Raw genomic sequence first — 26053 nt, 5'->3', positions numbered from 1 at the left:
TCCCACCAACAGTCATTAATATACTGTTACTTCAGTGTCAACAGTATAGGTTATTTTAAGACCATAATTTAAACATAAATGTCTTCAAATTAGCAAATGAACATGACAAAAATGATAATGTAATCATAATTGTGCATAATTAGTTAAATTTTAAAATTGTTCTTGATGATGAGAGTTCCTACTAAAGAAAATATATTATTTTGTAGAAAGCTGTGACTCTGCTGCAGAAGGCTGAAGATGAGGAGAAGATGCTATATTTGTTAAGCACACCACAGCCAACAGCAGAAAACGAGGAGCTTGATGTTGTACCAGCCCCCATCCTGCTGTCCAGAACACACAATTCTATGATATTCAAACCTGCTCCTTTTACTTCATCCAAAAAGGTTGATAAACTTTTAAAGTATTCTTTTAGACAACGTTGTGTTAATTTATATTTTTGCTGGTGCAAAAATGGACATCACCATGTTCATAGTGGTTATAATGCATAACATTTTAACACTTTTATTGTAGGACTAGTAATGGTTGGTTCAATGATTGTGGGAAATGGTAAAATAGTAGTAATGTCACTTGACTAGTAATCATAAGGCCTGGACTAATGACCCTGAGCACAACAGCTGGTGGAATTTAAATTCAATTAATTAATAAATCCGGAATAGAAAGTTGGTCTCTGTAATGGTGATCATGAGCTGTTGTAAAAACCCACCTGGTTCACAATGTCCTTTTGGGAAGGAAATCTGCTATTCTAACCTGGTCTGGCCTACATGTGACTCCAGATGCACAGCAATGTGGCTGACTCTTAACTGTTCTCTCAAATGGCCTAGCAAGTCATTCGGTTGTATCAAACCATTGCAGAAAAATCAAAAAAGAATAATACTAGCTCATTTGGAGTACACTTGCCTCTGAGTCACAAGGTTCCGGGTCAAAGTCCCACTTCAGGGCTTGAGTGCAAAAATCAAGGCTGACATTCCTGTGCAGTATTGGGGAGCGCTGCACTGTTGGAGGTGCCGTCTTTTGAATGAATCATTAAACTGAGGCCCCATCTGCCTGCTAGGTGGATGTTAAAAGTCCCATGGCACTATTTTGAAGAAGAGCAAAGGAGTTCTCCCTGGTGTCCTGGCCAATGTTCATCCCTTAACTGACATCACAAAATACAGATTATCTGGTCATTATCACATTAATGTTTGTGGAAATTTGCTAAGTGCATATCAGCTGCTGTGTTTCCTACATTACAACAGTGACTTCATTTCAAAAAGTACTTCATTAGGCGTAAAGCGATTTGAGATGTATGGTGATTGTGAAATGTGCTATATAAATGCAAGGTCTTTCTCTTTTTAATGTTTGTTAAAAGAAGCAATGAGGGTAGCAGTAGTGCAAAATGTACTCTGGGTTGGGGACTTCAACGTCCGTCACCAAGAGTGACTTGGTAGCACCACTACTGACTGAGCTGGCTGATCCTTATATATGCCAAACTGAGCCTGTGGTAGGTGGTAAGGAAACCAACACAAAGGAAAAACTGACTTGACCTTATTCTCAACAATCTACCTGTTACAGATACATCTGCCCATGACAATATTGATTGAAGTCACAGTCCTTGTGGAAATGAAGTCCAGTCTTCACATTGAGGATACCCTTCATTGTTATGTGGCACTATCAACGGATAAATGGGATAGATTCGGATCAGACCTAGCAGCTCAAAACTGGGCATTCATGAGGTGCTGTAGGATCGCAGTAGCAGAATTGTATTCAATCACAATCTGTGACCTCTTGGCCAGGCATACCCCTCATTCTATCATTAACAACAAGCCAGGAGATCAATCCTAGTCTATTTGATGGGTTGAAGAGCTATGCTCTTTCTTGTATTGTTCACGGATGTCCCAGACCCCCTGAAGAAGACCCTGTGTTGGATCAGATGCCTGATGACAGCAAGTGTCCGCTCAAAAACCCAGTGGCCAGTTGTCAGCATAGTGAATGGAGAATGCTGTTCCTTTGCTGCTGACCACAAAATCTGAACCATAAGGTGAGATTTTTCCCTCTGCGGGCTAATTGCAGTGGTGGTCGGGAAAAGCAGCTTTTTCCCCGCTGACCTCAACGGCACGTTTTCATACCCGATTTTCTGTTTCTTGCCTTAATAAATATACATAAGCTAGAATCACACCATTTCGCTCGCAGGCGGCCTGTGATTCACCTGCCCCGCCATGACCTCAGTGGATCCTCGCTCCGGGTACCATATTTAAACTGCACCTGCACACAGACCTTTCAATATCTGCAGCCCAAGATTGCTGCAGGCGAGAGATGGCCCCCAAGAAGAGTGCAGCCCCCAAGTTTAGTGATACCTTGCTGGATCATCTGGATGCTGTAGAGGCCTGCTGTGAACTTGTCTACCCAGGGGATGGTCGGTGGAGGTCCAACAGGGTCACCATCCTGGCTTGGGAGGAGATGTCTGCAGTGGTGAGTGTCAACCCAACCCACAGGAAAACAGTGATACAGTGCTGCAAATGGATGGATGATCTCATCCGCTGAGCCAGGGTAAGTAAAAATTATCCTTCTAAGCTCACTCTCTCACAAGCCCCTCACACGTTTGCAGGATGATAGTCCATAAGGATCTCATACACTACCAGCACAAGGGACATCACCACACAATCTCCCCCAGACACCCTGACATCTCATCTGGGCTCACATCCTGTGCTGTTCAGGTCCTAATCGCGTACATGACTCCATTCAGCCCCCACAGAAGGCAGGCATCCTTATCATCTGCTGTGGCATACTTCTTGTTCAAACTCTCTCCATCTGTCTTCATACAGGCCAAGCTCGCTCATAATAAAAGTGAGAGGTCCCAGACTGGTTGCAGGGTGCCAGAGATCAGTGCCCTCACCTAGTATGAGGACCGTGCAATACACCTAGTTGGAGAGGATCGGGAACGTGCCTGTAGTAACGGTGAAATCAGTGGCGCACACCCAAGTGAGGATCCTGCACCAGCTGACCCTTCAGACAGTGAGACTGTGAGTGCAATGTTACGTCTTGGAGTCTGCTGCCATGCACTAATTATCTCTACTCTTTCATAGGCATCACAGCCAAGTGCCTTAGGGACACCGGGAGCCAGCCCCTCATCTTGAGCCCCGAAGATGAGGATTTTGAGGACCCACTTGTGGAAGACCCATCACAGTGCTCACCCACACCCTGCAACAGCGCGGAGACACACACCACCATGGGGCCTAGATCTACAGCAGGCTCATTGTCATGATCTGGTGAGCACAGCACAGATTCTGGCCCACAGCAGGTAGAAGCTGGGACATCCAAGGTCACCGACACTTGGAGGACTGCTGGAGTCAGGATTCTGTTGAGTCCCAGTCAGATGATGTGCCTGTAGACTTGGTTTCAATGCAGATGTTGGAGGTGCAGCAACAAACATGGGAATATCAGACAGGTTTGTCAGCTGCATTCCACAGATTGCAACGTATGGTGGAGGAGTCCGTTTGCATTTAGTCTGAGGCAATAGCACTGGCAGACGGACATATAAATTAGGGCCAGGAGTAGGCCATTCGGCCCTTCAAGCCTGCTCCACTATTCAATAAGATCATGGCTGATCTGATTGTAACCTCAACTCCACATTCCCGCCTACCCTCAATAACCCCCTTACTTATCTATCTATCTCTGCCTTAAAAATTTTCAAAGATTCTGCTTCCACCGTCTTTTGAGGAAGAGAGCTCCAAAGACTCACAACCCTCTGAGAGAAAAAATTCTCCTCATCTCTGTCCTAACTAGGTGACACCTTATTTTTAAACAGTGCCCTGTAGTACCAGATTCTCCTGCAAGAGGGAACATCCCCTCTACTTTGACCCTGTCAAGTCCCCTCAGAAACTTATGTGTTTCAATCAAGTCTCCTCTTACTCTTCTAAACTCCAGTGGATACAAGTCTAGCTTGTCCAACCTTTCATTATAAGATAACCCGCCCACCCCAGGTATCAGTTTAGTAAACCTCTGAACTGATTCCAAAACATTTACATCCTTCTTTAAATAAGGAGACCAATATTGTACACATTACTCCAGATGTGGTCTCACCAGTACTCTGTATAACTGAAATATAACCTCCCTACTTCGGTGATCAATTCCCCTCTCAATAAGTGATAACATCCATAATGATATCAGTCAGCTTTCTTAATTACTAGCTGTACCTACTAGCCTTTTGTGATTCATGCACCAGGACACCTACATCCCTCTACATCTCAGAGCTCTGCAATCTCTTACTATTTAGATAATATGCTTTTTTATTTTTCCTGTCAAAATGGACAATTTCACATATTCCCACATTATACAACATTTGCAGGTCTTTGCCCGCTAACTTAACCTATCCATATCCCTTTGCAGAATCATTGTGTCCTCTTCACATTTTACTATCCTACCTTTTTGTCATCAGCAAATTTAGCAACAGTACCTTCAGTCCCTTCATCCAGGTCATTTATATAAATTGTAAAAATTGAGGCCCCAGCACTGATCCCTGTGATGCACTACTTATTACATCTTGCCAATCAGAAAAAGATCTATTTATGCCACCCCTCTGTTTCTTGTTAGCTAGCCAATCTTCTGTCTGTGCCAATATGTTACCCCCTACACCATGAGCTTTTATTTTTTTCTGCAATAACCTTTGATATGGCACCTTATCAAAAGCCATATGGAAACCTAAATATGGTACAACCTTTATCCACAGCATACTTGAAAGAACTCCAATAAATTGGTTAAATATGATTTCCCTTTCACAAAACCATGTTGATTCTGCCTGATTGTCCTGAATTTTTCCAAGTTCCCTGCTGTAATGTCTAATAATAGCATGCCAGTGCACCGAGGTCAACACTAGTAGGAACTTGGTTCAGGACATCGTGCACGTGCTGCTGCAGGAGTTGCACTCCATCACTGTAGGCATTTGCGATATGCAATTAGTAACTACATGAGAGGGGGCCAGGGCACCTAGATATAACTCTCGGTGCATCCTCTCTTCAAAAAGTCATCCAAGGGCCCTTGGGCACACATAGGGATGAGACCATCCACCCAGATAACGCAAGGAGCATCCTGCCCATCCCAATCCCCTCTGCCCGTGACCTCATCACCTCCAGCTCCACAAACCAAGGAGGGTACACCTGCCCCACAGCAGGGGACCCAAAGCAGCCTGGGGCCCTTAAGGAGTTGGCCCTCCAGAGGACACCTGCTGAAGTCATCACAGACAACAGGGCTTAGCCGTCAGCAGGCTGCCTCCATCTCCTCTGTGGATGTTGGGGATGCACTAAGACACAGCGGTAGGGTTAGCAAGATCAAGAAATAGTAGGACCACAACAGTGGCACGGGTGTTCGCCACATGTATATACTTTCCACTAATGTAAATAGAATTGCACCATTCCACATCTCCTCTTCTGTATGCCTCCTCTGTATGTTGAGTTGTGTTATGCTCGGTTAGATGTGATACCATGTTCCCTCCCCCACAACTTGTCACAGATTTTGTATCATGTGCCACTGGTTGATGTATGCGGTCATCTCATCATAGTGTTCTCAGTTCATTATTGGCTTCAGTAATGCCTCACCCTCAATGTAAATTGTGCTTGTGCAAGGCATCTTGTTGAAATGCATTGCATGTTTGAGTGACGTTCATTCTTGGCTGTGTAAAATGGAGGCTCATGTAGTGCTCCATTTCACCTGCATTGTGAAAAGGCGAAGATATCATGTAGAAGGGGAGATGTAGAGGTGCATCGAGGAGGATAATCTTTCTTTGAACTCCATGTTCTCTGTCATCTGTGAGGGTTTGCAATTTATAAGTCCATACTCAGAGGTTGTGTGCACTTGTGCCAGCCTTAACACGTTGTCGACTCTGACTGTAAAGCTGCTAAGCTGTTCATAAGTGTGTGCACCTTCCCACCTCAACGTGCCACTGCTCTGTCCTTCATGGGCACAATTTTGTCCTGGCTCTCAGAACCACAGCTTTAACTGTTTTGCATTTTGGAATTGTCTGTATAGTGCCCACAAGGCTACTGTCAAAAAGAAAGGATGTACCACTGGCCCAATCATCTGCTTAGCCTCCCCTCCCCTAAACACTCGCTGAGCTCAGCGATATTACATCCATGTGGAAATGTGTTGCAGTCAATGGAACTGTTGATCACAGTCTCAATGCTCAGATGTTAGCTTGATGGGCAGGCAATGCTTAGGGCATAAAGGGGCTGACAGCTGATGTGTACTTGGTATTATCAATATAGTGGAACTTTGAGGGCTCCATGGTGTGTCTGCATTTTTGGGGTTGCAAGGGCCAGGGCTGACCATTATGGGAAACTGATAATGTCAGAAAGGAGGCTTTTTCATGTCTGTCAGGCAAATGTGTGAAGATGGTCATCCTGAGGTGATCTATGTCCATTGAAAGGCCAGGCTAACTGAAGCCCCGCATCCCTAACTGAGAGTGGAGGGCCTCAGTGTAATGGGGATCAGGGTAATGCTGAGGACAGAGTGCTTTGAACAAGTGTTAACACGTCTTGACCTTCCTTGTCTGCCTTGGCCCAAGTCTAGCCTCACAGCATCACCATCGGAGTGACACGTAAGGTGTTTTTCTGTTGTTGGAGATGGACCTCCTTGAGGCACTTTGTTAGACTGAAGGGACATTGCTATGAGTCCTCTAGACTGCAGAGCGACTCCTGCCTCTTGTAGGCTGCCTTAGCAGCTGGGATGCTGAAGAGACGCTTGAAGAGGCAGCACCTTCTGTCGTGTGATTTTGTAATGACTTCCTGCAGTTGGTACCTCATCTCAACAAGGACATATACCCCCGAAGGTTCATCATCCTTCAAAGGATGGGGACGTGGTGAGCAGAATGTGTAAATACTCAATTTCAGAATGAAGAGGATGGTTGAGAACACTAGCCATGCTGGTGGTAACATGGTCTCATCATGGAAGGCACTGGCCAACAGGATAAGCACTGCTGCTTGTCGTTATCCTTCTGGAATCTGGTGGCTATGAGTGCCTCACGTGCACGCTTGCCTCGTCTGGTCTGTGCTATGGCTTCTCCCCTTGCAGCCTTGGCTTCCAAGACCTCATTGCCCTTATCCCTCTCAATGTCCTCCTCACCGTTGAAAATGTGCTGCCCCTCCAACACGGCATCTGGCAAGTCCTTCCCACCTTTGCAGCACCAGGTTGTGCAGGGCGCAGTAAATCACGATGATCCATGATATCCTTGGGGAGTGTACTGGACTGCTCCACCAGATCTGTCGAGGCATCGGAATTGCATCTTCAAAATGCCAATGGTCTGCTCTACCAATGTTCATGTGGCAGAATGACCATCATTGTACCTTCCCTCAGCTGGAGTTTATAGCTGTCGGACTGGCGTCATCAGCCACGTGCTTTGCAGCTACCCTTTGTCACTGAGGAGTCAACCTTGGATGTTGTGTGGTCCCTTAGGGTTGACCATGATCTGCAATCTACTTAAGATGAAGGAGTCGTGGCAGTTTCCCGGGTATCTCGCAAAAACTTGCATGATATATTCCTGGTGGTAGCAGACCAGCTGCACATTGAGTGAGTGGAAGCCTTTCCTGTTGATGTATTGTACTGCCTATTTCCAGGGAATTCCTAAGGCCAAATGAGTGCTGTCAATGGCACTCTGCACCTGTGAGAATCCAGAAATAGCAGCAAAGCCCAGTGTTCTGGTGTCCTGGCTTGCTTGATCTTTAGCAAAGTCAAAGTAATTGTGGGCCTTGGTAAAAAAGGGAATCTGTTATTTCCTGTATGCACTTGTGCTTGGAAGCTTGAGAGACGTCCCAATGGAGCACTGGAAAGAGCCACTCACATAGAAGATAAGAGCTGTGGTGACTTTCAGAACCACTGGCAAATGATGTCCTCCTAGTCCCCACGGCGTCAACTCATGGAGGATGTGAACTACGAGATCCTTGAACATGCGAATGCATTGACAACACTGTATCTTGTTCAAATGCAGAAAAGAAATGTCTTCTGTACACCCTTGAGAGGCGCCCATGTACAGTGTTTCTGTGAGCCTCGTCCTTTTTTTAATTCATTCACGGGATGTGGGCTTTGCTGGCTGAGCCAGTATTTATTTCCAATCCCTTGTTGCTCTTGAGAAGGTGGTGAGCTGCCTTCTTGAACTGCTGTAGTCCATGTGGTGTAGGTACACCCACAGTGCTGTTAGGAAGGGAGTTCCAGGATTTTGACCCAGCGTCAGTGAAGGAACAGCAATATATTTCCAAGTCAGGATGATGAGTGACATGGAAGAGAACTTCCATGTGATGGTGTTCCCATCTATCTGCTGCCCTTGCCCTTCTAGATGATAGTGGTTGTGGGTTTGGAAGGTGCTGCCTAAGGAGCCTTGGTAAATTCCTGCAGTGCATCTTGTAGATGGTACACACTGCTGCTACTGTGTGTCGGCAGTGGAGGGAATGAATGTTTGTGGATGTGGTGTCAATCAAGTGGGCTGCTTTGTCCTAGATGGTGTCAAGCTTCTTGAGTGTTGTTGGAGCTGCACTCATCTAGGCAAGTGGGGAGTATTCCATCATACTTCTGATTTGTGCCTTGTAGATGGTGGACTGGCTTTGGGGAGTCGCTTGTCGCATGATTCCTAGCTTCTGACCTGCTATTGTAGCTAGAGTACTTATATGGCTAGTCCAGTTCAGTTTCTAGTCAATGGTAACCTCCAAACTGTTGATAATGGGGGATTCAGTGATGGTAATGCCATTGAATATCAAGGGGCGATGGTTAGGTTCTCTATTGTTGGAGATTGTCATTCCCCAGCACTTGTGTGGTGTGAATGTTACTTGCCAGTTGTCAGCCCAAGCCTGGATATTTTCCAGATCTTTCTGCATTTAGACATGGACTGCTGCAGTATCTGAGGAGTCACGAATGGTGCTGAACATTTTGCAGTCATCAGCAGACATACCGACTTCTGACCTTATGATGGAAGTAATGTCATTGATTAAGTAGCTGAAGATGGTTGGGCTGAGGACATTACCCTGAGGACCTCCTGCAGTGATGTCCTGGAGCTGATATAACTGACCTCCAACAACCACAACCATCATCCTTTGTGCTAGGTATGATTCCAACCAATGGAGAATTTTCTCCCTGATTCCTATTGACTCCAGTTTTGCTAGGGCTCCTTGATGCCATGCTTGGTCAAACACGGCCTTTATGTCAAGGGCAGTCACTCTCACCTCACCTTGGGAGTTTAGCTCTTTTGTCTATGTTTGAATTAAGGCTTATAGTAAGGTCAGGAGCTGAGTGGCCCTGGCAGAATCCAAACCAGACGTCAGTGAGCAGGTTATTGCTAAGCAAGTGCCACTTGATAGCGCTGTTGATGATCCCTTCCATCATTTTACTGATGATGGAGAGTAGAGGGTCAGTAATTGGCTGGGTTGATTTGTCCTGCTTTTTGTGTACAGGACATACCTGGGCAATTTCCCACATAGCCGGGTAGATGCCAGTGCTGTAGCTGCATTGGAAGAGCTTGGCTAGGGACGTGCCAAGTTCTGGAGCACGGTCTTCAGTACTATTGCTTGAATATTGTCAGGGCCTATAACCTTTACATTATTCAGTGTCTTCACCCGTTTCTTGATAGCATGTGGAGTCAATCAAATTTGCTGAAGACTGGCCTCTGTGATGCTGGGGACCTCCGGAGGAGGCCGAGATGGATCATCCACTCGGCACTTCTGGCTGAAGATTGTAGAAAGTGCTTCAGCCTTATCTTTTTACCTGATGCGCTGGGCTCCCCCATCATTGAGGGTGGGGATATTTGTGGAGCCTCCTCCACCACCATTCACGAGTGGATGCGGCAGGACTGTAGAGCTTAGCTCTGATCTGTTGGTTGTGGGATCACTTAGCTCTGTCTGTCACTTGCTGCTTATGTTACTTGGCACACAAGTAGTCCTGGTGTTCCAGCTTGATACCTCATTTTTGATAGCTGGCTAGGGTAGGAGTGCTGTGTGCCGGCTTGTCTTCTTATCCCACACCTTTAAAAATGCCATAGGCTGGAATGGGGGTGGGAATCCTGGAATCAGGTCCCATCCGACATTTTTAAAACCCTGCCTGTGTCCATTCCAACACAGACAGAGGCCTGAAGAAGTGGCCCTCAATCTTGATCACCACATTCTTTGTCTGAGTGCATCATAGGTTAACCTAATAATCTAATAAGGTATGGCAAGTTTAATAGTCTGGATGCATGATTTAACTAGTTTTTATATATTTACATTTTTAAGAATTAAAAGCATGCTGAAAGTTTTTCATTCCTCTTTGTTAAGGTTTACTGGTATCGCATATTTGGTCGTACTGCAACAGGAAGCATTCTCAAAGTACGGCTGAAGGATTCTCACTTTGGGGGTACTGGGCAAGAGGTACAGAAAGAAAATCCATTTATGATCCAATGATTGAATGGCGGTTAATTATTATATTATGATATCTAGTGAAATACAATTTCCATTTAATATATTTGAATAAGGTATTGGGCTGTAACCTCCAAGCTCCCCAGCATCGGATTTGGGGGGAATACCAAAGATGCACTGGGGAATCCCTCTTAGAGGTTCTCAGGTAAGAGTTTGCATGGCAATTGCCCAGAAGGCCACACTTACTCTGGATCATTGTCCTGCACTGGGAACCACCCGAAAATGCGGTTTAAATCACAAACCTCGGATGGCTCCATCAAGGTTACACCAATAGTTACTCAGAAAAAGTTAGAAGAACTAAAACCTCTTCTGACTTCTGGGTAATTATTGTAAACACCCAGACCGACCCCACAGGACTCTCCTGACTCCCCCTCCATGGTTTCCCCCCACATCCCTGACCGTCACTACAGGACTACCCCCACACCCCGTCTTCCAACTCCCCTGCCCCACCCAACCTCTGACCTCCGCTATCCCCGACCTCCAAACCCCTCATACCCACACTGCTCTGACCTCTGATCCCCTCAACCCCTATCCCCTTTGATCTCTGACACCCCTCACCCATCAGCCCTCTGACCTTGGACCTCCCAGCCCCCAGAACTCTGAGCCGCCCACCGCCACCACAGAACTCCCTCCACACCTCCAGCCTGCCCGGACCTCTGACCCACCCCCATACACCATCCCCCAACCTCCAACACCCTCCACCCCCAACCTCCAAGCCCCTCACCCCTCCCTTACCTCCGGCACCCCCATCTACCCCGGGACCTCTGACACACCCACCCCCCCCACCCACCATCCGAATTCTCCCATCGCCCGCCCCCAATCCCGCACCCCCCCCCACCAAACCCTCCCCCGGTCCTACCCACTTACCTTAGGCACTTAGCTTCCCCCGGCCTGACACTTTCATTGGGCCCTTTAACCTTACCTGCTTTACGGCAACTGGTGCTGTAAAAAAAGGGGCGCGGCCTCCTTGAATCCGCTGGAGCTGTACTTTGCTGGGGCCTGTGAGGAGTCTTTTGATGCAGGTGCCAAGCAGCTCCGGTGGATGGAAGTATCAATGTAATTTTCAAGGACAGGTATGTATTTATTTCTTCTAATTGCAGCAGGCTATCTCTTTCCGACACTAGTTGAGAGTTACAGCCCATTATCTTTTTGATGTTATATATTGATCTAGATTTTTGCTGAGCGGGAGTCCTTAAAAAATGGCACCCGAGACCCAATTCCAGATTTCTTGCACCCATTCATGTCTTCAGCCATTTTTTGCTAGTATGGGATAATGTTGCGGGTTGTTAGCCTTCATGCAGCACCCTTGCCCTTGAATGCCCCATTGCAGGTTTGGGCATTTCAAACCCCACTGCAATTTTGATGAAACAAGGCCTGTTCTATTAGTAAACATGGTTCATGCACTCTCAGAGGAGTTGTGAACCCTCTTCCTGAGTTGACCATAAAAAATGCCAACCGCTCAACAGTCCCATTGAAATAAATTTCCCCACCTACCTTCTCATAAAACTGCCAATCAATTACAGCCATTCATAGTACCATTGTCAAAAAGTTTTTAATCTAGTTCAGACCTCTTAATCTTGTGTAAATGAATATACTGGCATTGAAAACCACATCAAAGAAAGATTAAGTTATTACAAGATAAAATATTTGTCAGTCAAGCAAAGCTTGCACTCCCTTTCAAGCTGTGTGCAAATTGCCTGCTGAGCTAAGTGCAATTCTTGGAGTTCAGCCAGGCATTTGTAATGAGGCCATCTGGCAACTGTATCAACAGACATTGTTGTTCTAGATTACCTCATTATGAATGCTTGACTGAATTCCAAGAATGATGAAATAATGTAGCTCAACAGGCAATGTTTATACAGCTTAAAGGAAAGTGTAAGCTCTATTTGATTGACATCTCTATTACCTTGTAATAACCTGATCTTTATTTGATGTGGTTTTTCAATGCCTGTGTGTTTAGTTACACAAGATTAAGAGGTCTGATGTCCATAAAGGTTTTTTGAAATAGATACTATGAACTACTGGGATTGATTAACACTTTTAAGAGGTTGTAAGCTGAGCAGTTTATTTTGAAGTATTTTTCAAAACTTCTGCTTATGTTGTCAGTTTCAGGATAATTTCAAAGAATTGCCAGATTTGCTGCAAGCTTATTTCTTCTGTATATATTGGATACATGGAGAGTGGATGTGGATGATACGTGGGAGTATGGAAGGGTCTTGGGGGTAATGAAAGGGGCATGGAATGGACATGGGAGATATTGAGGGCATGGAAAATATGAGGGGGCATGGAGGGTGGATGGCAGAGTGCAGGGGTTGAAGGGTGAGAGCTTGAGGGCCTAACAGGATTGATGTCCCAGTAAACAGAGATGGACCTTCTAGCTTGCCAGTATTGCCATCCGGCCACCCCGTTTGTCAACTCAGGTTTGTTTCCATCCCACACCCACTCCCTGACAGTCAAATAGTGCAGGCAATGGCCTCCTTAATGGGGAATATGTTTGCAGGGTCAGAAACGTTCCTGACTCCTGATACTTGTCTCTTTGATGAAAATCAAGCCCATTGTGTGAACATTGTGAATTGTGTGAAACAATAATATCACCTTTCTTCTATCTGAAGGTACCAGCACTTGGAGAGTGTTTACTGGAGGTAAAAGACATCGAGCCCAATGAAAAATACATCTTTGCAGTTGCTGCTTATTCAGAAGATGGAACAATCATTGGAGATGGAATAGGACAGACAACAAAGCCAATTCTAGCATATTATCCTCTTCCCATCCTTACAGCATGGACCTGCCTTTGTCAGGTACAACCCGGTTCTGACCTGGACTAAATGTGGTTAATTTTGACTTCGCATGGTAGTGGGTGATAGTGACTCTGGAACATTTTGCATCTTTTCTTATTTTCCATTGCAGTAAAAAGGTGGAATGTAAAATGGCCTGCCAACTCATTTTCACTGTCACACTAAAGTAAAATCATGTTCAAGGTTGTGCTTGGGGGCCTAGGCTGACCCAACACCAAAGTCTGGATTTTCCTTTTGGGATCATGAAATGCAAGTCAGGCACTTTTGTGGTTTCTGAAACGCACACCCGACTGATGACTGACTTTGTCTACGATTTTTGTTTTTTTGCACAAGGGGCAGGTACTATGTGCAGTTTGCAAGCTGCAATGTAGTGTGGGAAGAGTGTGGATGTACAGGTGGGCTGGTTAGAATGCCCGCCTCTGTTCTCGTTCAACAACATCCCAACATCATTCTTATGCCTACTAACCCTCATCCCTCAACACTCATGCTCCCTCATTTCCCCCATGCCTCTCCCATGTCCCCATGTATGCTTCATAGCCACTCACCCAGTATCCACTATGCTCAGTACTTAGGATTCATGCAATAGCAATGGGTGTAGATGAAAAAAAATTAAATGTGTAACGATCTAATAAAATTCACATTCAAATCTCTGTCATTGACACTGCTGAGAAAATCTGTAGCCCCATTGGAAAAAAGTTTAATCCCTTAAGTGGTTATCAAGTTGTGTAAGCAAACAACCAAATACTCAGGAACCACATCAAAGGCAGGTTATGTTATAACAACCTGGTAAAACTGTCAGTCCCTCCCAGAAACAGCTATGTCAACAGAGCTGAGTACTCCATAAGCTTTTGGAACTCAACCAAGCATTCATAATGACCAGAACTATCAAAACATCAGCTCTTATCTCCAGACATCGCTTCACCGCAAAACTGAAAAAAAAGATGTTATCTTTTCCATCTCAAAGCAGATTGCCTTTCAATCAATGGAGTGGATCTGAGCAATTTTTTTGAAGTAAAAGATATCTAGACAATTAAATCTCAGTCCAAAGTTTGACAGGAAAGTTTCCCAGCACATTTTCTACAGTTTTGAATACATTATGGCACTATCTCCATTGATAAAAGCACTGTAAAGAGGAAAGGTTGGACAGACTATGCTTATATCTGTTGGAGTTTAGAAGAGCACGAGGAGACTTGATTGAAACATGTAAGACCCTGAGGGGTCTTGACAGGGTGGATGTAGAAAGGATGTTTCACCTTGTGGGAGAATCTAAAAGTAGGGGTCATTCTTTAAAAAAATAAGTGATTGCACAATTAAGACAGATGAGGAGAATTTTTTTCTCTCAGATTTTTATGAGTCTTTGGAACTCTCTTCCTCAAAAGCTGGTGATAGCAGAGACTTTGAGAGCTAGATAGATTCCTGATAAGCAAGCGGATGAAAGGTTACCAGGGGTAGTTAGGAATGTGGAGTTGAGGTTACAATCAGATCAGCCATGATCTTATTGAATGGTAGAGCAGGCTCAAGGGGCTGAGTGGCCTACTCCTGCTCCTAATTTGTATGTTCATATGTATTGCATGTCAACAGTTACACAATCTGGTGAATGTAACGGTCAATTTACCTTTTGAAGGACAGAGCCCTCTCATGAATCACTGCATTAAAATCATATCTACATTTCAAAACAGCACCTAAGTGTGATATTTAAAGGTGTCAAAACATTTAACACTTGTCTGAATAATTCCAGCTCCTCAGCTAGCTTCCCCCAGTGGTCATGAACTCTCCAAGGAGGTGCCAAAAGCTGCACCAGCATACGAATATAGCATGCAAAGGAAATTCAAATTTCCTATGGTCCTCACAATGGCGACCCTGACCTCAGAATAGGCCCATGTGCAGTTAGCACCTAAGCACTGGTGGAAAGGCCAGACAAAAATAGTGCTGGGTCAGGAAGGCAGAGGAAATTTGTTTTTGTAGGTAAAAAAATCACAATTTCAGGTTTCCTGACATGATTGTCACCTTATTTGGCCTCAGGCCACACTGACCCCACTGAATGCTGATGTACAGCAATGTGCTGGATGTATTTTCACCAGTTGCTCATGTGAATTAAGGAAGCCTTAATAATGCATTTAAAAATCATAATTTGATCAGATAAGGTCAACACAGTTTTACAAAAGGGAAATTGTGTTTGACAAATTTGTTAGATTTTCTTGAAGTTGTAACTAGTAGGGTAGATTAAGGGGAATCAGTAGGTATAGTATACTTGGGGCTGAATCTTCTGTGAAGTGGATTCTTCTGAATTATCATCGGATTGCCACTCCACTCCTTTTTACTTACCCTAGATTGGAGCTGCACATTTCTCGCCTGGATTTCCGACCCGTGCCTGCTGAGAAATGTGCAGCGCAGTTCTGGGAGTCCCTTTGGTGTAGTACAGATTGGCAGGGGGGAGTGAAGCCATGTCCCCTTTTTATGCCATTAGCTGCCATAAACTGGTAAGTTTAAAGGTCCCAGCCACTTGGACAGGAGAGAAGGTAAGTGAGTGAGGGGATAGGGTGGTCAGTGGGATGGGTGATCTGGGTAGGGTTGTTTGAGGGGTGGTGGGTAGGGTGTCCAGCGGGGTTGGGGCTGAAGGGCTGGGGAGGTCAGGTAGCCAGGGTAGTTGGGGGTAGGGGGGGGTCGGGTGGTCAGTTGCGAATGGGGGGCGGGGGTGTAGTTGGGCGATGGTGGGTGGTTGGCTGGGGGATGGGGTAGGTCCAGTGGGGGTTCAGGGGGGTCAGTACCATATTTACCAAGGAATTAGAAGTGGTTTTAATCCTTCTAACCATTCTTGGATAACTGTTCAGAGAAGAGAGTTGGAACCAGCCAAAGTCTCAGGATAAAGGGCTAATCATTTAGGATTGAGATGAGGAGAAACTATTTCAATGGTTTGTGAATCTTTGGAATCCTACGTTCCAGAGCGTTGTGGTTGCTCCATCACTGAATATCTTTAAGGCTGAGATAGACAGATTTTTGGTCTCCGGGAATCGCTGGATATGGGGAGTGGGCATGAAAGCGCAGTTAAAGCCAATGATCGGCAATGATCGTACTGAATGCCAAAGCAGGTTTGCTGGTCCATTTAGTCAACTCCTTTCTTAAGTTGTTATGTTCTTAAGCAATAACACCTGGAAAAGAATTTGAAAGTATATCTTAGTCTTAGGTCTCTGCCATTCTGGATATACCCTCCTCACTCCCTGCACTGACCACCTATCCCTTCACTCACTTTCCTTACACACTTACTTTCTCTCCTGTCAAAGTGGCTGGGACCTTAAACTTACTGGTTTATGGCAGCTAGTGCCGTAAAAAGGGGGCATGGCTTCATTTCCCCTCAACATTCTGCACTAGACAGAAGGGACTCCTGGAGCACTGTGCTGCACATTTCTGAGCAGGTCATTTTTTCACTGAGGGATAGAAGCTCCCCAGTTTGTTGCTTCAAAATGTCACTCCGTATCACTGCAAAGCAGAATTTAATGCCACCGCCACACCCCCCACACCCCTATGTTGGTGGGTGGTACTGTTTAGTGAAGCAGGACGGTGCATGATCCCAATTAATTCTGGGTTGAGGAAGAACAAGGTCAGCCTTTCCATCCGCTAGGCCAGTTGAGGCCCTTATGTGGCCAGTTAACAGTCTCATCCTGCCTTTGCTGAAATTCTATCAGCAGTGAGGGTGGGGCCACATCACATGGGTAGGCCGCCACTTTACCCTAGTAGCCTGGCTGTGGGCTGGTGTTGAGGCCCCTCATGTCCTGGTACCCTATGCTCAACGGAGAGTTCCAATGGCAGCAAGGGAAGAACCCCCTCGTCCTTCAAATCAAAACCCCTCCCACCTCTCCGCCCTCCTCCACAACCAGGGCCTGTCTTCCCAGCCCTGATGAGGCAGCCCCACAAATCTGGGTTCTGGGGCATCCATGGCTGCTCTATGAGCAGGGCATTCTGTTGCCCCAGCAGCGGCCAGCATTTCGGCTGGCACTACTGGTATTGAAGGTCTGTTGGCCTCTGATTTTCTGGAGGCAGGACTTTCATCCTGAAAGCCCAGGAACCCTAGCAGAAGGCAGGTAAACATCGTATTGGGATAAAATCCCATCATGGCTTCCGGAAATGGCTGCAACAGGTTGTCACAATTTGCAACTCCTCAGTTACTGAAGCAGTCCACGTCTATATGGAGCAGGACCTGGGAAAAACTCAGACTTCGGCTGATAAGTGGCAAATAAGGTTTGTGCCAGATAAATGCTAGGTGTTACGAGGATGTGTTTTTTAAAGATATAATTTCTAATATTTCTTTTCTGTCTGGATTTTTAAAAAACGCTACATGCAATGGAAAACTGTGTAGACTGTGGCAATCCACACAATCCCAGATTGGGACGGGAAAAACAGACACTCAACTCCCTGGTGACTGTCAAAGAACCCATCACCCTGCGTTGACTTCACACCCCATCCTGATACATTTTAAATGTTTCTGACATTATACGAAAATCCAATTATCTGTTCTAAAATAAAAACTGCAGCAGAAATGAACTAATAGAATTTATCTGGAATATACAGCCAGCAAGGTACTTTTAAGCACTGTTTACAAATATACTAACAGGGAGCAGGAGTAGGCCATTTGGCTCCTTGAGCCTGCTGCGGCATTTAATAAGATCATGGCTGATCTGATAGTAACCTCAAATCTGCATCCCACCTATCCCTGATAATCTATCACTCCACCTTGCTTATCAAGAATCTATCCACCTCTGCATTTAAAATATTCAAAGACTCTGCTTCACTACCTTTTCAGGAAGAGATACCCAAATAGTCATGACCCTCTAAGAAAAAAAATTCGCCGCATCTTTGTTTTAAAAGGGCAACCCCTTATTTTTAAACAGTGACCGCTAGTTTTAGATTCTCCAAGAGAGAATCCTCTCCACACCCACCCTGTCAAGACCCCTTGTTTCAATCAAATCGCCTCTTATTCTTCTAAACTCCAGCGCCAGCGATACCCAGGTCCCATGAATGAATAAAAAAAACCTTCCCTGAACTGCTTCCAACAGATTTACATCCTTCCTTAAATAAGGTGTCCAATACAGTACACAGTACTCCAGATGTGGTCTCACTAATGCTCTGTATAACTGAAGCATAACCTCCCTACTTTTGTATTCAATTACCCTTGCAATAAATGATGGCATTCTACTTGCTTTCCTAATTACCTTTTTTTAATTCATTCACCAGATGTGGGCGCCGCTGGCTGTGCCAGCATTCTTGCCCATCCCTAATTGCCCTTGTGAGCATGGTGGTGAGCTGCCTTCTTGAACCGCTGCAGTCCATGTAGTGTAGGTGCACCCACAGTGCTGTTAGGGAGGGAGTTCCAGGATTTTGACCCAGTGACAGTGAAGGAACGGTGATATATTTCCAAGTCAGGATGGTGAATGTAGGAACCTTAGTGAATTCCTGCAATGCATCTTGTAGATGCTACACACTGCTGCTACTGTGTGTCGGTAGTGGAGGGAGTGAATGTTTGTGGTTGGCGTGGCAATCAAGCGGGCTGCTTTGCCCTAGAAAGTGTGAGTCTTCTTGAGTGTTGCGGGAGCTTCACTCATCCAGGCAAGTGGGTAGTATTCTGTCACATGCCTGATTTGTGCCTTGCAGATGGCAAAGGCTTTGGGGAATCAGAAGGTGAGTTACTCGCCACAGGATTCCTAGCCTCTGACCTGCTCTTGTAGCCAGAGTATTTATATCGCTAGTCCAGTTAAGTTTCTGATCAATGGTAACCCCCAGGATGTTGATAGTGGGGGATTCAGTGATGGTAATGTTATTGAACATCAAGGGGCGATGGTTGGATTCTTTCTTGTTGGAGATGGTCATTGCCTGACACTTGCGTGGCGTGAATGTTATTTGCCACTTGTCAGCCTAAAAATGGATATTTCCCAGATCTTGCTGCATTTGGACATGGACTGCTTCAGTATCTGAGGAGTTGCGAATGGTGCTGAACATCATGCAATCATCAGGGAACATCCCCACTTTTGACCTTATGATGGAAGGAAGGCCATTGGTGAAGCAGCTGAAGATGGTTGGGCCAAGGACGCTACCCTGAGGAACTCTGGCATTGATGTCCTGGAGCTGAGATGACTGACCACCAACAACTGCCACCATCTTCCTTTGTGCCAGGAATGACTCCAACCAGTGGACAGTTTTCCCCCTGATTCCCATTGACTCTAGTTTTGCTAGGGCTCCTTGATGCTGCACTCGGTCAAATGCAGCCTTGATACTAAAGGCAGTCACTCTCACCTCACCTTGGGAGTTCAGTTCTTTTGTCCATGTTTGAACTATGGCTGTAATGAGGTCAGGAGCTGAGTGGCCCTGGCCTAACCCAAACTGGGCATCAGTGAGCAGGTTATCGCTAAGCAAGTGCCACTTGATAGCACTGTTGATGACCCCTTCTCTTACTTTACTGATGACGGAGAGTAGACTAATGGGGCGGTAATTGGCCTGGTTGGGTTTGTCCTGCTTTTCGTGTACAGGACATACCTGGGCAATTTCCCACATAGCTGGGTAGATACCAGTATTATAGCTGTACTGTAAGAGCTTGGCTAGGGGTGTGCTAAATTCTGGAGCACAAGTCTTCAGTACTATTTTGGAATATTGTCAGGGCCCATAACCTTTGCAGGGTCCAGTGTCTTCAGTCGTTTCTTGATATCACGTAGAGTGAATCGAATTGGCTGAAGACTGGCAACTGTGATACTGTGGACCTCCAGAGGAGCCCTAGATGGATCATTCATTCGACACTTCTGGCTGAAGATTGTGACAAATGCCTCAACCTCATCCTTTGCACTGATGCTTTGAGCTCCTCCATCATTGAGGTTGGGATATTTGTGGAGCCTCCTCCTCCAGTGAGTTGTTTACTTGTCCGCCACCATTCTCAACTGGTTGTGGCAGGACTGCAGAGCTTAGATCTGACCCATTAGTTGTGGGATTGCTTAACTCTGTCACTTGCTGTTTATGTTGTTTGGCATGCAAGTTGTCCTAGTTATAGCTTCAGGTTGACACCTCTTACTTGCTGTACCTGCGTTCAAGCCTTTTTAAATTCATGCACTAGGACACCCAGATCCCTCTGCATCTCAAAGCTCTGCAATCTCTCACCATTTAGATAATATGCTTCTCTTGTAACCTTCCTGCCAAAATGGACATTTTTACATTTTCCCACATTTTACTCCATTTGCCAGATCTTTGCCCACTTACTTAACCAAGCAGATAAAGATTGAACAAAATCAGTGCTGTACTGAACAGGCTGTTTGAAGCTGTGTGCCTTTCTGCTGCTCTCTCTGGGAAGTGCTGCCTGGTTTTGCAATGTAACCATCCTGAAAAGAGACATCTACTGTGAACTGAGAGCTTTTGGAATAAAACATGGAAATCCACTCCAAATAATGACACCCAGTAAGACAACTGAAAGAATGGTTGCAACATGGAACCATCACGTTGAGACTAGCCAAGGAACAGCTAATTGTTTACTCCTCTTTTATTTTCATGAACTGTAAAAATCCTATAAGGATATCCTCTTACTCTGCCATCTGTCCTGGTATGTGTGTGGGTCCAAATGAATGTGTGTGCTGTATGAATGGTGATTGCGATTTACCTAGCCGTTTTTTTAAGCTCAGGAATAGTTTCAATAAACCCACCTTGTTCTTTGTTTGACCCAAGAAAACCTGCCTGACAAACTCTTTACAATAAATAGTGGGACTGTTCCATCAAACCTGGAGTAGGAGTATAGCAAGATCATTTCACCCCTCCTCATGTGGCCATAACATAAGCAATGACCATATCCAACAAGAAAATCTAACTATCTCTTCCTAACATTCAAAGATATTACCAATGCCGCATCTCCCACTATCAACATCCTGAGGATTACCATTGACTAGAAACTGAACCAGACCAGCCACATATATGCTGTGGCTACAGAAGCAGATCAGAGGCGGGGAATTCTGCAGAGAGTAACTCATCTTTGGACTCCCCAAAGCCTGTCCACCATCTCCAAGGCACAAGTCTCTGATGCACAGTAGCAATAGTGTGTAACATCTACAAGCTGCACTGTAGCAAATCACCAAGGCTCCTTAGACAGCATCTTCCATACTCACACCACAACCACTACCATCTAGAAGGTCAAGGGCAGCAGACAGATGGGAACACCAGCACCTGAAATCTCCCCTCCAAGCCACTTACCATGCTGACTTGGAAATATATTGCTGTTCCTTCACTGTCATTGGCTCAAAATCCTGGAACTCCCTCCCTAACAGCACTGTGGGTGTACCTACATCACATGGATTGTAGCAGTTCAAGAAGGCGGCTCACCAGCACCTTCTCAAGGGCAATTAGGCATGAGCAGTAAATGCTGGCCTAGCCAGCAACACCCATATCCCATGAATGAGTTAAAAAAATAAAAAGTTAAAATCTGTGCATAAACTGGTATTATAATAGGAACTCTAGCACCTACTGTGACAATAAAACAGTGGAGCAAAGGGAGTGGCAGACAAAAGGAGAAGCTATAATGTTGAATGAAAAGTGATTTAAAAAAATGAAGATTAAGTGAAGCTGAGAATCATTAGTTCAAGAAATGGTACTAGATAATTGAGGAATAAAATGACGCAGTGAATTAATAAATCAAGAAAAAATAGAAACAACATCACCATTAAAGAAGGGAAAGTGAAATGAGTACCAGAAGAATAAGGAGTAGAATTCTCTTTGGCGCGGAATTCCGGCAGGGTTGTACTTCTGCTCATTCCTGCATATTCACCTAGACCTGACATATTTTCACTGTCAAGCTCAAAACATATATCTGGTGAGCTCAGTGCGATTTCACTGTCAAGAGCCAATCTGTGTGTGCAAAGAAGGAAATCCAATGGTGCTGTATCAGTAATAAATGAACATAGAGAATGCATTCTCCCTCCATCAACATGAGTCAGGGTACTTAGTGCCATTTCCTTGTGCCTACTGCCTCATCTGCATGGCAGTGCCTGGGAAGTGTTGGTAACATAATCAGAAAGATGGAGAATGTACCAGACCCAGGCATCACCACCTGCCACCATTTGCATGTGGCAAGTGAAGATGGAATGGGCAAAAATGGTGATGGTGAAAACCCGTTTGGGAAGATAAGGCAGTGGTAGTCCTCACTGCCCCATTCTTCTGCTTTTCCTGTCACAATCCCACCCGGACTGAAAGGGGAGCATAAAGGACCACCCTCCCCCCCCGCTTCCACTGCACCAAACTCCTTTGGATGTTTTTGCCTTGAAAATAAAACAAAATCCTAACAGAGAGACAAATAAATGAAATGGGAAACACTGAAATCAAAGGATTCTTTGCCAGTTTTGGTTAATGAATTTACTTAATTCTCAATAATTTTATGAAAAAACTGCCGATTTTCTGTCACATAATCATTGGATTTTTTCCCCCCAGAGAATATTACATTCTAATTCAATTGCAATTTTAATTTAATGTTTGTTTTTAGGCTGCATACCAATTGGGATATTATCCAGTGGCAAAGGTAGCTTTCTCAGTTTTGTGGAAGCACTTTGTTTCACAGGAATGTCAAACATCAGAATCTAACTGGCTTGTTTCTGAGAAGACTGATTGGTGCATCACTCAGAAAAGGTACAATTGTTACAAATTCTATGACTGTTTTGCCTCCATTCCAGATGCAATTTATTTTGCCTCAGAAGATGAATTTGAATATTATTAGCCTTCCATTTGGAAGAAGTATTTCAGTATCCCATTCAGAATTGAAAGCTGATTTCAAATCAAATAGAAGTAAACAAATTTTATTCAAGGTATTTAATTAATAACCAGGGGTGCAAAACTACCTGATGAACACTGTAGCTTCTGTCTGTTTGCCAGTCGCTTCCTGTGTGCTTCACACAGTGTTGCTGGATTACGGGGCGCTTGCAGGGATGTGCCATACATGTCTGGAAGACCTCTAATGGGAACTATGCCCATGAATGGGTGCTTTCCTGGAGACACACAGCCCGACCGACTAATGTAATACCTGGATTCCAAAATTGAAACATTGAATGTGCAGGCAGTGTCACTGTTGTTGACTGTGCAAGCAACAAATGTGAAGCTGCAAGTTGCGCCCTGCATTGTTATTTGAAGGGTAAGGCACCCAAGCTTGTAGGAAAGGTCATGTTTTGTCCTGTTTTCCATTGCATAGTGTCTGGAATTACTCGAGTGTTTTTTGAGGTGTTTTGGTGTCCTGTATTTGCCGGAGATTGTTGCCATATCATCATAGCGGAGGAAATAGGGATAGGTGACTTGTCAACAGAAAGGCTGTGTCGGCTATGGGGACAGCATGGCAGTGCCGAGGTCATGCTCTTTGTGATACCCTCTGCCTTGTTGGAGCCGGACTCCTCCATGCTCTTTGGTAGTGACAGGAGGCTAACCAGCAGGTCAGCAAGTGTTCCCAGCATTTTGACGTGTGTGCCATCGGCGTTCACCCGTATGCTACCTCAAGTTCCTCATTTGAGTTCTGTGCAGCAAAGACAAACCATCCTTTACCCTTGGCCTGGCTGCAGGCCACTCGTGCCCAGATAACTGATCCATAACAAATATCTAGTTCAAGGTTCATGTTAATATTTTAGAGGTAATGTTTAGTTCTGGGAGGATTGTTGTTGTGAAATAAGGTAACTAAAGTGCTGAACTTTAGAGATTGCCAGAACACCCAAAATAAAATGGCAATTCAGAAGGTTACCCAAATTTGTTTAATAGAGTCAGAATAGAAGTGATGGAGCCATAAAACAGCAGGGGGACTTATTTAGCTGGGGAAATTGTAAATGAGGGATAATTGACTTGGAGGGCAGTTTGAGGATAGATCAGAGCACATTACATTGTCATGGAGATGGGTGGAGCTTAAGAAGTTTCTCTGGTTTAAATTTCATCTGTGCGTTTGTTGGAGAGACAGTGGTTGCAGTTTGGACCTTGTGTGCTTTGCAGCTCACAGAGAAGCCCTGGAAGCTGTTAGCAGGTTCTAGGTAGTTAGAGCTCAGAGAAATCCTGGGGAGCTGAGAAGGTGGTGGAAAAACATTGGTTCCATGTCAAACAGTTAGGACTCAGGGAAGTCCTGGGAGCCATTTATAGCTCAGTGTGGCTGGGAGACTGGAGTTTAGACAAATGCAGGGCGGTGCCAGCTTAGTGAAGCTAGTTGTATGTGAAAGAATTGGAAATGTGCAGTTTTGTGAATCCTTTGGAACACAGTTTCAGGAGAGGAGACTGGACCATTGGGAGGTGAACAGTCATTGAGACAGTCCGTGTCAGACCGGCTGTTGAGGGGATTCAGAGGCTAGATCTTTAAAAGTGAAGAGTTGAAATCCCTCATGAGGGAGACAGAGTTTTAATAAGACATTGTGACTCACAGCGGTCACTGACATCTGGGTGTGTTGCTGAGAAATTTATGGGATTTGCCTTGGCCACATCTGCCATTTAATGTGCATTGTAGTGTGTTCTCCAACAGTTTGCCTGTTAATTCATATTTATCTCATGTTAATTCTGAATATTAGAGTATAAGATAGATACAGTAGATGGTTTTACTTTTCTGACTTTGTATAGTGAAGTTTATTTTATTTGTTTAAAACCATAGAACCTTGTGACTTTATTCTCCTAGTGGGTAACTGGTATTTCAAACTTTGTCTACTTTAAACAATGTGCTGATCTCAACTCTGCATTAGGCTTAAAGGTATGTGCAGTGCCAGTATCTGAGCTGGTGATAGTGAGTGTCAGATCAGAGGTGGCTAATGAAGTAATTGATGAGCTGGTGCTAATTTTACAAAATTCATTAGATTCTGGAAAGGTTCCATCTGACAGGAAAGTAGCAAATATAATCCCTCTATTCAAGAAGGGAGGGAGTCAGAAAACAGGAAACTATCGGCCAGTTAGCTTGACGTCTGTCATGGGGAAGTTGTTAAAATCAATCATGAAGGAAATTATCGCTAGGCACTTAGAAGAACTCAAGGCAATCGGGAAGAGTCAGTATAGTTTTGTGAAAGGAAAATAATGTTTAACCAATTTATTGGAGTTTTTTGAATGAGTAACATGTGCTGTGGATAAAGGGGAGCCTATAGATATACTGTGCTTGGATTTCCAGAAGGCATTTGATAAGGTGCCACATCAGAGGTTATTACGGAAAATAAAAGCGCATGGTGTAGGGGGTATCTTATTAGTATGGAAAGAAGATTGGCTGGCTGGCAGAGAGCAGAGAGTATGCATAAATGGGTCTTTTTCTGGTTGGCAGGATATGACAAGTGGAGTCCCATAGGGGTCTGTGCTAGGGCCTCAACTTTTTACAATTTACTTCAATGACTTAGATGAGGGGAGTGAAGGCATGGTAGCTAAATTTTCAGGTGTCACAAAGATAGGTAGGAAATTATGTTGTGATGAGGACTTGAGATTGCAGACAGACATTGATAGGTTGAGTAAGTGGGCAAAGACCTGGCAAATAGAGTTTAATGTGGGAAAATGTGAAGTTGTTCACTTTGGCAGGAAGAACAAAAAAGCAGACAATTACTTAAATGGAGAACGGCTGCATAATTCTGAGGTGCAGAGGTGCAAAGTGAGCAAAGCTGACTTTGTATAATGCACACATCACTCTAATATTTGAGTGACACAAAAGGCTGAATGTTCCAGAGGTTGGCTGGACGGGGTAGCGGGATGGAGTGGTAGGGGGCGATTGGGTTCTGAGGTTGGAGGCCCAACTTGAGTGTTACTTGAGTGGTGTTAGGCTGGCAGCCCAACTGGACAAGGTAGGTGCTGCCGAGACAGGCAGGTGCCCTCATATGCCTGCATTGAAGCCATCAAATCATCAAATAAAGAGGCCTGAAG

The 26053-nt window shown here is 44.8% G+C and overlaps 1 protein-coding gene across 1 annotated transcript in view; it reads left to right on the top strand.

Annotated features, from left to right (window-relative positions):
- The window catches only part of LOC121286091 (cilia- and flagella-associated protein 54-like), a 254632-nt gene that overhangs the window by 148464 nt on the left and 80115 nt on the right, over nt 1–26053 (top strand). Inside the window, exons 22-25 of the mRNA XM_041203086.1 lie at nt 207–383; nt 10263–10355; nt 13016–13201; nt 22695–22837. Of these exons, the coding sequence (XP_041059020.1) occupies nt 207–383; nt 10263–10355; nt 13016–13201; nt 22695–22837 (599 nt within the window). The remainder of the gene's footprint in view (nt 1–206; nt 384–10262; nt 10356–13015; nt 13202–22694; nt 22838–26053) is intronic.

The sequence above is a fragment of the Carcharodon carcharias genome, chromosome 13 (assembly GCF_017639515.1).
Source record: "Carcharodon carcharias isolate sCarCar2 chromosome 13, sCarCar2.pri, whole genome shotgun sequence".
Taxonomy (NCBI): Eukaryota; Metazoa; Chordata; class Chondrichthyes; order Lamniformes; family Lamnidae; genus Carcharodon; species Carcharodon carcharias.
The sequence above is the reverse complement of the archived record's forward strand: the minus strand, read 5'-3'. Positions and strand labels throughout refer to the sequence as shown.